Raw genomic sequence first — 12996 nt, 5'->3', positions numbered from 1 at the left:
CACAGCCCCAGTGACTGCGCGCATTACACCTGAATGTACACAGCCCCAGTGACTGCGCGCATTACACCTGAACATACACAGCCCCAGTGACTGCGCGCATTACACCTGAATGTACACAGCCCCAGTGACTGCGTGCATTACACCTGAATGTACACAACCCCAGTGACTGCGCGCATTACACCTGAATGTACACAACCCCAGTGACTGCGCGCATTACACCTGAACATACACAGCCCCAGTGACTGCGCGCATTACACCTGAATGTACACAGCCCCAGTGACTGCACGCATTACACCTGAACATACACAGCCCCAGTGACTGCGCGCATTACACCTGAATGTACACAACCCCAGTGACTGCGCGTATTACACCTGAATGTACACAGCCCCAGTGACTGCGCGCATTACACCTGAATGTACACAGCCCCAGTGACTGCGCGCATTACACCTGAACGTACACAGCCCAAGTGACTGCACGCATTACACCTGAACATACACAGCCCCAGTGACTGCACGCATTACACCTGAACATACACAGCCCCAGTGACTGCGCGCATTACACCTGAATGTACACAGCCCCAGTGACTGCGCGCATTACACCTGAATGTACACAGCCCCAGTGACTGCGCGCATTACACCTGAATGTACACAGCCCCAGTGACTGCGCGCATTACACCTGAATGTACACAGCCCCAGTGACTGCACGCATTACACCTGAATGTACACAGCCCCAGTGACTGCGCGCATTACACCTGAATGTACACAACCCCAGTGACTGCGCGCATTACACCTGAATGTACACAGCCCCAGTGACTGCGCGCATTACACCTGAATGTACACAGCCCCAGTGACTGCGCGCATTACACCTGAACGTACACAGCCCCAGTGACTGCGCGCATTACACCTGAATGTACACAGCCCCAGTGACTGCGCGCATTACACCTGAATGTACACAGCCCCAGTGACTGCGCGCATTACACCTGATTGCCTATATCCAGTAACTGCGCACATTTCACCTGAATGTACACAGCCCCAGTGACTGCGCGCATTACACCTGAATGTACACAGCCCCAGTGACTGCGCGCATTACACCTGAATGTACACAGCCCCAGTGACTGCGCGCATTACACCTGAATGTACACAGCCCCAGTGACTGCGCGCATTACACCTGAACGTACACAGCCCCAGTGACTGCGCGCATTACACCTGAACATACACAGCCCCAGTGACTGCGCGCATTACACCTGAACGTACACAGCCCCAGTGACTGCGCGCATTACACCTGAATGTACACAACCCCAGTGACTGCACGCATTACACCTGAATGTACACAGCCCCAGTGACTGCGCGCATTACACCTGAATGTACACAACCCCAGTGACTGCACGCATTACACCTGAATGTACACAGCCCCAGTGACTGCGCGCATTACACCTGATTGCCTATATCCAGTAACTGCGCACATTTCACCTGAATGTACACAGCCCCAGTAACTGCACGCATTACACCTGAATGTACACAGCCCCAGTGACTGCGCGCATTACACCTGAATGTACACAGCCCCAGTGACTGCGCGCATTACACCTGAATGTACACAGCCCCAGTGACTGCACGCATTACACCTGAATGTACACAGCCCCAGTGACTGCGCGCATTACACCTGAATGTACACAACCCCAGTGACTGCGCGCATTACACCTGAATGTACACAGCCCCAGTGACTGCGCGCATTACACCTGAATGTACACAGCCCCAGTGACTGCGCGCATTACACCTGAACGTACACAGCCCCAGTGACTGCGCGCATTACACCTGAATGTACACAGCCCCAGTGACTGCGCGCATTACACCTGAATGTACACAGCCCCAGTGACTGCGCGCATTACACCTGATTGCCTATATCCAGTAACTGCGCACATTTCACCTGAATGTACACAGCCCCAGTGACTGCGCGCATTACACCTGAATGTACACAGCCCCAGTGACTGCGCGCATTACACCTGAATGTACACAGCCCCAGTGACTGCGCGCATTACACCTGAATGTACACAGCCCCAGTGACTGCGCGCATTACACCTGAACGTACACAGCCCCAGTGACTGCGCGCATTACACCTGAACATACACAGCCCCAGTGACTGCGCGCATTACACCTGAACGTACACAGCCCCAGTGACTGCGCGCATTACACCTGAATGTACACAACCCCAGTGACTGCGCGCATTACACCTGAATGTACACAGCCCCAGTGACTGCGCGCATTACACCTGAATGTACACAGCCCCAGTGACTGCGCGCATTACACCTGAATGTACACAGCCCCAGTGACTGCGCGCATTACACCTGAATGTACACAGCCCCAGTGACTGCGCGCATTACACCTGAATGTACACAGCCCCAGTGACTGCACGCATTACACCTGAATGTACACAGCCCCAGTGACTGCGCGCATTACACCTGAACATACACAGCCCCAGTGACTGCGCGCATTACACCTGAATGTACACAGCCCCAGTGACTGCGCGCATTACACCTGAATGTACACAACCCCAGTGACTGCGCGCATTACACCTGAACGTACACAGCCCCAGTGACTGCGCGCATTACACCTGAATGTACACAACCCCAGTGACTGCGCGCATTACACCTGAATGTACACAGCCCCAGTGACTGCGCGCATTACACCTAAACTTACACAGCCCCAGTGACTGCGCGCATTACACCTGAACGTACACAGCCCCAGTGACTGCGCGCATTACACCTGAATGTACACAGCCCCAGTGACTGCGCGCATTACACCTGAATGTACACAGCCCCAGTGACTGCGCGCATTACACCTGAATGTACACAGCCCCAGTGACTGCGCGCATTACACCTGAACATACACAGCCCCAGTGACTGCGCGCATTACACCTGAATGTACACAACCCCAGTGACTGCGCGCATTACACCTGAACGTACACAGCCCCAGTGACTGCGCGCATTACACCTGAACATACACAGCCCCAGTGACTGCGCGCATTACACCTGAATGTACACAACCCCAGTGACTGCGCGCATTACACCTGAACATACACAGCCCCAGTGACTGCGCGCATTACACCTGAATGTACACAGCCCCAGTGACTGCGTGCATTACACCTGAATGTACACAACCCCAGTGACTGCGCGCATTACACCTGAATGTACACAACCCCAGTGACTGCGCGCATTACACCTGAACATACACAGCCCCAGTGACTGCGCGCATTACACCTGAATGTACACAGCCCCAGTGACTGCACGCATTACACCTGAACATACACAGCCCCAGTGACTGCGCGCATTACACCTGAATGTACACAGCCCCAGTGACTGCGCGCATTACACCTGAACGTACACAGCCCCAGTGACTGCGCGCATTACACCTGAATGTACACAGCCCCAGTGACTGCGCGCATTACACCTGAATGTACACAACCCCAGTGACTGCACGCATTACACCTGAATGTACACAGCCCCAGTGACTGCGCGCATTACACCTGAATGTACACAACCCCAGTGACTGCACGCATTACACCTGAATGTACACAGCCCCAGTGACTGCGCGCATTACACCTGATTGCCTATATCCAGTAACTGCGCACATTTCACCTGAATGTACACAGCCCCAGTAACTGCACGCATTACACCTGAATGTACACAGCCCCAGTGACTGCGCGCATTACACCTGAATGTACACAACCCCAGTGACTGCGCGCATTACACCTGAATGTACACAGCCCCAGTGACTGCGCGCATTACACCTAAACTTACACAGCCCCAGTGACTGCGCGCATTACACCTGAATGTACACAGCCCCAGTGACTGCGCGCATTACACCTGAACGTACACAGCCCAAGTGACTGCACGCATTACACCTGAACATACACAGCCCCAGTGACTGCACGCATTACACCTGAACATACACAGCCCCAGTGACTGCGCGCATTACACCTGAATGTACACAGCCCCAGTGACTGCGCGCATTACACCTGAATGTACACAGCCCCAGTGACTGCGCGCATTACACCTGAATGTACACAGCCCCAGTGACTGCGCGCATTACACCTGAATGTACACAGCCCCAGTGACTGCACGCATTACACCTGAATGTACACAGCCCCAGTGACTGCGCGCATTACACCTGAATGTACACAACCCCAGTGACTGCGCGCATTACACCTGAATGTACACAGCCCCAGTGACTGCGCGCATTACACCTGAATGTACACAGCCCCAGTGACTGCGCGCATTACACCTGAACGTACACAGCCCCAGTGACTGCGCGCATTACACCTGAATGTACACAGCCCCAGTGACTGCGCGCATTACACCTGAATGTACACAGCCCCAGTGACTGCGCGCATTACACCTGATTGCCTATATCCAGTAACTGCGCACATTTCACCTGAATGTACACAGCCCCAGTGACTGCGCGCATTACACCTGAATGTACACAGCCCCAGTGACTGCGCGCATTACACCTGAATGTACACAGCCCCAGTGACTGCACGCATTACACCTGAATGTACACAGCCCCAGTGACTGCGCGCATTACACCTGAATGTACACAACCCCAGTGACTGCGCGCATTACACCTGAATGTACACAGCCCCAGTGACTGCGCGCATTACACCTGAATGTACACAGCCCCAGTGACTGCGCGCATTACACCTGAACGTACACAGCCCCAGTGACTGCGCGCATTACACCTGAATGTACACAGCCCCAGTGACTGCGCGCATTACACCTGAATGTACACAGCCCCAGTGACTGCGCGCATTACACCTGATTGCCTATATCCAGTAACTGCGCACATTTCACCTGAATGTACACAGCCCCAGTGACTGCGCGCATTACACCTGAATGTACACAGCCCCAGTGACTGCGCGCATTACACCTGAATGTACACAGCCCCAGTGACTGCGCGCATTACACCTGAATGTACACAGCCCCAGTGACTGCGCGCATTACACCTGAACGTACACAGCCCCAGTGACTGCGCGCATTACACCTGAACATACACAGCCCCAGTGACTGCGCGCATTACACCTGAACGTACACAGCCCCAGTGACTGCGCGCATTACACCTGAATGTACACAACCCCAGTGACTGCGCGCATTACACCTGAATGTACACAGCCCCAGTGACTGCGCGCATTACACCTGAATGTACACAGCCCCAGTGACTGCGCGCATTACACCTGAATGTACACAGCCCCAGTGACTGCGCGCATTACACCTGAATGTACACAGCCCCAGTGACTGCGCGCATTACACCTGAATGTACACAGCCCCAGTGACTGCACGCATTACACCTGAATGTACACAGCCCCAGTGACTGCGCGCATTACACCTGAACATACACAGCCCCAGTGACTGCGCGCATTACACCTGAATGTACACAGCCCCAGTGACTGCGCGCATTACATCTGAATGTACACAACCCCAGTGACTGCGCGCATTACACCTGAACGTACACAGCCCCAGTGACTGCGCGCATTACACCTGAATGTACACAACCCCAGTGACTGCGCGCATTACACCTGAATGTTCACAGCCCCAGTGACTGCGCGCATTACACCTAAACTTACACAGCCCCAGTGACTGCGCGCATTACACCTGAATGTACACAACCCCAGTGACTGCGCGCATTACACCTGAACGTACACAGCCCCAGTGACTGCGCGCATTACACCTGAATGTACACAACCCCAGTGACTGCGCGCATTACACCTGAATGTTCACAGCCCCAGTGACTGCGCGCATTACACCTAAACTTACACAGCCCCAGTGACTGCGCGCATTACACCTGAACATACACAGCCCCAGTGACTGCGCGCATTACACCTGAATGTACACAGCCCCAGTGACTGCGCGCATTACACCTGAATGTACACAGCCCCAGTGACTGCGCGCATTACACCTGAATGTACACAGCCCCAGTGACTGCGCGCATTACACCTGAACATACACAGCCCCAGTGACTGCGCGCATTACACCTGAATGTACACAGCCCCAGTGACTGCGCGCATTACACCTGAACATACACAGCCCCAGTGACTGCGCGCATTACACCTGAATGTACACAACCCCAGTGACTGCGCGCATTACACCTGAACGTACACAGCCCCAGTGACTGCGCGCATTACACCTGAACATACACAGCCCCAGTGACTGCGCGCATTACACCTGAATGTACACAACCCCAGTGACTGCGCGCATTACACCTGAACATACACAGCCCCAGTGACTGCGCGCATTACACCTGAATGTACACAGCCCCAGTGACTGCGTGCATTACACCTGAATGTACACAACCCCAGTGACTGCGCGCATTACACCTGAATGTACACAACCCCAGTGACTGCGCGCATTACACCTGAACATACACAGCCCCAGTGACTGCGCGCATTACACCTGAATGTACACAGCCCCAGTGACTGCACGCATTACACCTGAATGTACACAGCCCCAGTGACTGCACGCATTACACCTGAACGTACACAGCCCCAGTGACTGCGCGCATTACACCTGAATGTACACAGCCCCAGTGACTGCGCGCATTACACCTGAATGTACACAACCCCAGTGACTGCGCGCATTACACCTGAATGTACACAGCCCCAGTGACTGCGCGCATTACATCTGAACGTACACAGCCCCAGTGACTGCGCGCATTACACCTGAATGTACACAACCCCAGTGACTGCACGCATTACACCTGAATGTACACAGCCCCAGTGACTGCGCGCATTACACCTGAACGTACACAGCCCCAGTGACTGCGCGCATTACACCTGAATGTACACAACCCCAGTGACTGCGCGCATTACACCTGAATGTACACAGCCCCAGTGACTGCGCGCATTACATCTGAATGTACACAACCCCAGTGACTGCGCGCATTACATCTGAACGTACACAGCCCCAGTGACTGCGCGCATTACACCTGAACGTACACAGCCCCAGTGACTGCGCGCATTACACCTGAATGTACACAGCCCCAGTGACTGCGCGCATTACACCTGAATGTACACAGCCCCAGTGACTGCGCGCATTACACCTGAATGTACACAGCCCCAGTGACTGCGCGCATTACACCTGAATGTACACAGCCCCAGTGACTGCGCGCATTACACCTGAATGTACACAGCCCCAGTGACTGCGCGCATTACACCTGAATGTACACAGCCCCAGTGACTGCACGCATTACACCTGAATGTACACAGCCCCAGTGACTGCGCGCATTACACCTGAACATACACAGCCCCAGTGACTGCGCGCATTACACCTGAATGTACACAGCCCCAGTGACTGCGCGCATTACATCTGAATGTACACAACCCCAGTGACTGCGCGCATTACACCTGAACGTACACAGCCCCAGTGACTGCGCGCATTACACCTGAATGTACACAACCCCAGTGACTGCGCGCATTACACCTGAATGTTCACAGCCCCAGTGACTGCGCGCATTACACCTAAACTTACACAGCCCCAGTGACTGCGCGCATTACACCTGAATGTACACAACCCCAGTGACTGCGCGCATTACACCTGAACGTACACAGCCCCAGTGACTGCGCGCATTACACCTGAATGTACACAACCCCAGTGACTGCGCGCATTACACCTGAATGTTCACAGCCCCAGTGACTGCGCGCATTACACCTAAACTTACACAGCCCCAGTGACTGCGCGCATTACACCTGAACATACACAGCCCCAGTGACTGCGCGCATTACACCTGAATGTACACAGCCCCAGTGACTGCGCGCATTACACCTGAATGTACACAGCCCCAGTGACTGCGCGCATTACACCTGAATGTACACAGCCCCAGTGACTGCGCGCATTACACCTGAACATACACAGCCCCAGTGACTGCGCGCATTACACCTGAATGTACACAGCCCCAGTGACTGCGCGCATTACACCTGAACATACACAGCCCCAGTGACTGCGCGCATTACACCTGAATGTACACAACCCCAGTGACTGCGCGCATTACACCTGAACGTACACAGCCCCAGTGACTGCGCGCATTACACCTGAACATACACAGCCCCAGTGACTGCGCGCATTACACCTGAATGTACACAACCCCAGTGACTGCGCGCATTACACCTGAACATACACAGCCCCAGTGACTGCGCGCATTACACCTGAATGTACACAGCCCCAGTGACTGCGTGCATTACACCTGAATGTACACAACCCCAGTGACTGCGCGCATTACACCTGAATGTACACAACCCCAGTGACTGCGCGCATTACACCTGAACATACACAGCCCCAGTGACTGCGCGCATTACACCTGAATGTACACAGCCCCAGTGACTGCACGCATTACACCTGAACATACACAGCCCCAGTGACTGCGCGCATTACACCTGAATGTACACAACCCCAGTGACTGCGCGCATTACACCTGAATGTACACAGCCCCAGTGACTGCGCGCATTACACCTGAATGTACACAGCCCAAGTGACTGCACGCATTACACCTGAACATACACAGCCCCAGTGACTGCACGCATTACACCTGAACATACACAGCCCCAGTGACTGCGCGCATTACACCTGAATGTACACAGCCCCAGTGACTGCGCGCATTACACCTGAATGTACACAGCCCCAGTGACTGCGCGCATTACACCTGAATGTACACAACCCCAGTGACTGCGCGCATTACACCTGAATGTACACAGCCCCAGTGACTGCGCGCATTACACCTGAACATACACAGCCCAAGTGACTGCGCGCATTACACCTGAATGTACACAGCCCCAGTGACTGCGCGCATTACACCTGAACGTACACAGCCCCAGTGACTGCACGCATTACACCTGAACATACACAGCCCCAGTGACTGCGCGCATTACACCTGAATGTACACAGCCCCAGTGACTGCGCGCATTACACCTGAATGTACACAGCCCCAGTGACTGCGCGCATTACACCTGAATGTACACAGCCCCAGTGACTGCACGCATTACACCTGAATGTACACAGCCCCAGTGACTGCACGCATTACACCTGAATGTACACAGCCCCAGTGACTGCACGCATTACACCTGAACGTACACAGCCCCAGTGACTGCGCGCATTACACCTGAATGTACACAGCCCAAGTGACTGCGCGCATTACACCTGAATGTACACAACCCCAGTGACTGCGCGCATTACACCTGAATGTACACAGCCCCAGTGACTGCGCGCATTACATCTGAACGTACACAGCCCCAGTGACTGCGCGCATTACACCTGAATGTACACAACCCCAGTGACTGCACGCATTACACCTGAATGTACACAGCCCCAGTGACTGCGCGCATTACACCTGAACGTACACAGCCCCAGTGACTGCGCGCATTACACCTGAATGTACACAACCCCAGTGACTGCGCGCATTACACCTGAATGTACACAGCCCCAGTGACTGCGCGCATTACATCTGAATGTACACAACCCCAGTGACTGCGCGCATTACATCTGAACGTACACAGCCCCAGTGACTGCGCGCATTACACCTGAACGTACACAGCCCCAGTGACTGCGCGCATTACACCTGAATGTACACAGCCCCAGTGACTGCGCGCATTACACCTGAATGTACACAGCCCAAGTGACTGCACGCATTACACCTGAATGTACACAGCCCCAGTGACTGCACGCATTACACCTGAACATACACAGCCCCAGTGACTGCGCGCATTACACCTGAACGTACACAGCCCCAGTGACTGCGCGCATTACATCTGAATGTACACAACCCCAGTGACTGCGCGCATTACACCTGAACATACACAGCCCCAGTGACTGCGCGCATTACACCTGAACGTACACAGCCCCAGTGACTGCGCGCATTACACCTGAATGTACACAGCCCCAGTGACTGCGCGCATTACACCTGAATGTACACAGCCCAAGTGACTGCACGCATTACACCTGAATGTACACAGCCCCAGTGACTGCACGCATTACACCTGAACATACACAGCCCCAGTGACTGCGCGCATTACACCTGAACGTACACAGCCCCAGTGACTGCGCGCATTACATCTGAATGTACACAACCCCAGTGACTGCACGCATTACACCTGAACATACACAGCCCCAGTGACTGCGCGCATTACACCTGAACGTACACAGCCCCAGTGACTGCGCGCATTACACCTGAATGTACACAGCCCCAGTGACTGCGCGCATTACACCTGAATGTACACAGCCCCAGTGACTGCGCGCATTACACCTGAACGTACACAGCCCCAGTGACTGCGCGCATTACACCTGAACATACACAGCCCCAGTGACTGCGCGCATTACACCTGAATGTACACAGCCCCAGTGACTGCGCGCATTACACTTGAACGTTACACCTCCTACACCCACACGCTCCACCTTACGTTTGAAAGAGGAGAAGAATGCATGGGTGGTGTGTTGCCAGGCTGTCAATGCGCATGTCAGGGACACACAGGATAATAGGATTATTTTTTGTAAGACAGTTAAAACTCAGTAAAACTAGATAAAATTAAGTTAAGTTTTATCCATCTGCTTGCAGATCACTTCTGTTTTTAGTTATAGGGTTTTCCCCACTTTAACCTGTCCACTGAATAAATTTCACTGCCAATAATATTACTTTGGGACTGTCCCCTGGCACCACACCATTGCGTAGGAACCAGCTGCCAAGCTGCCTTGATAGAACACACTATTTCCTGGTGGCTAGATAAGACTGCAGACAAGTTTCATGCACAATTACCTGACATTTTACACACGTATCTCCATATATCAATGGATCAAACTACAGTATATCCTTAACAGAAGCTGAACTGGAATAGCCTGTTTCTTCTTTAAGGCAGAACACATCAAAACATTTGCATAGCATTCCTGTGTGTTTACCTAACCATCCCACAGAACGACAGCCGCAACTATCTAAACAACGGAAATATTTAACTAATGGCAACTTTACTCAGAAGGAAGCAATGCCTGTGGCCAGAGAAATCCAATGGACTGTGTCCATAAATTACCTTAAACTGAGGTTTTTCAGTATTCATCAGCGTCACATCACTGAATAACCTATAAAGGTAACAGATCATTTTTTGCGTCACATTTTGAATGAATAGAAAGAGAAAAAAATCGATAAAGATGTATTTCGATGTAAATCTCACCTTCAGAATATTATAAATTTATTGGTTTTTACATGCACTGACGGATTAACAGCACCTCCGAAACTACCAATTGCTAGAGGTCACTGTCCAACCATTATACAGTAGGGTTCACTATAATATCTCAATATAGAGTAATCAATATTATCCACAACTGCGCTACAGAAGGAGACAGATGGGGAACCATCAAGACCTGCTACCTAATTATTCCTTCCAGTAACAGCCGAATATTAATAATACGTATATGCTGTATTACTATGGGCTTATGCACTTATGCTTTTACCCCCATGGAACATTTGTTGTACTAAGATAAGTACAGGAGGGCCCAGAACTGATCTGCAGTGTAATGGTAAAGGGAGTGAAGGCCCATATAAACATCATCCCTGTTTCCCCAGATCGGCGGCACCGCCGACCGGATCCACCAATTGGCAGCAATCAATGATCAGCCTGTCTGAGAATCTGGGAATTTAAACATGGTAAAAATGCCCATTTTTGGACAGGAATCAGGATTTTTAAACATGTTTAATATTCCCGATTTCCCAACCAGGCCGACCGGGGATCAGCAAATAGTGTTGCTAATGTATGGGGGACATTAGACTGTATCACATGACAAATGTATCCAACTAAAACCCAAGACAAGTGACGATCAAACCTCTGCCATGAACACAATACATACATAGGTGCGGATGCAGAGTTGAATACAAGTCAGCATTGCAGACATTTCTTGCGTGTTGCAACTATAGGCGATGTGTGGTCATACGCAGCCACACCTACAGACACCAGTCACATCTCCAGTTACTATAGGTTGTAACTGGCAGTAACAGGGTACCCGCACATAGGCTAAGGTCAGCGAGGGCAGGTCAAGGTATGACGATACAACTGTGGCTATGCAGAGATTAGTCTGACTTTAAAAGTAACTCATGTACCAGGTGTATGGCTGGTGCAATGTGCGTGCTGATAATGATGCAGCAATTTGATAGGTTGGGGCAGCGCGGTTGCATAGATGTGTATAACTCCCTACGGGTGAATATCCGCCTTTAGTGCCCTGCATGCAACGCAAGTGTAATTGTGCCCGACTTGCGTACAACTGCGTATCGGCCCCATAGTGAGGACGTAATGGTGAAGTGACTCACGGCGTTTGCAGGAGCTGAGAGACGGATGGCATGCCAGATTTACAGGCCTCGCATGACAGGATGGATTCCAGAACAGACACTGAAACACAAGACAGACATGTTATGCGGCAGAACGCACAGGAGCAGCGAGTGGCATTTAGGAAGTCATGGTAACAACAGAGCAATTAGGGCAGCCTTACATGCAAACACTCCTAATATTAAGTCTGCAGAGCTCACACTTTAAAATACTATGTGGTAAACTTAACTAGGCAATGCTTTTCATAGCCTCCGGGTCTTCATCGGTTTTGGCTGCTGGATAGAGGGGCATTAATATTAATTATACAACATGCCTGGTGACGTATTTAATATTATTGCACCCTTAAATGGAAGGCAGAAAACACTGAAGAAGAAGCAGCAGCTTTATAAAGTGCTGCCTAGTATGATGGCTTTTAAAAAGGCTTTGAACATGGCTTTGGTCCAAGTGAAAACAGTTCAGCATAAACATATGTGCGGGGTGATGGGGTCTTGCTTTATTTGAACTACAGGCTGAGTCTCCCATAGCCAAAACTCAGAAATACGGAATATTCCGAAATGCAGCACTTATTTTTTTTTGCATAACTGAGATAGGTGACACCTTTGCTTTCTGATGGTGCAATGTACACAAACTTTGTTTCATGCATAAAAATGATTAAAA

At 51.9% G+C, this 12996-nt stretch overlaps 1 protein-coding gene across 6 annotated transcripts in view; it reads right to left on the bottom strand.

Moving 5' to 3' along the window:
* Positions 1-12996, bottom strand: part of PXK (PX domain containing serine/threonine kinase like) — a 144632-nt gene that overhangs the window by 56798 nt on the left and 74838 nt on the right. For all 6 annotated transcript variants that reach the window (XM_063940877.1, XM_063940879.1, XM_063940878.1 and 3 more), the window contains exons 12-13: positions 12324-12402; positions 11053-11101 (exon numbers count right to left, since the gene is read on the bottom strand). In XM_063940877.1, coding sequence (XP_063796947.1) covers positions 11053-11101; positions 12324-12402 — 128 coding nt within the window. The remainder of the gene's footprint in view (positions 1-11052; positions 11102-12323; positions 12403-12996) is intronic.

This window comes from Pseudophryne corroboree, chromosome 9 (assembly GCF_028390025.1).
Source record: "Pseudophryne corroboree isolate aPseCor3 chromosome 9, aPseCor3.hap2, whole genome shotgun sequence".
Lineage (NCBI taxonomy): Eukaryota > Metazoa > Chordata > Amphibia > Anura > Myobatrachidae > Pseudophryne > Pseudophryne corroboree.
This window is presented reverse-complemented; position numbering and strand designations above follow the sequence as displayed.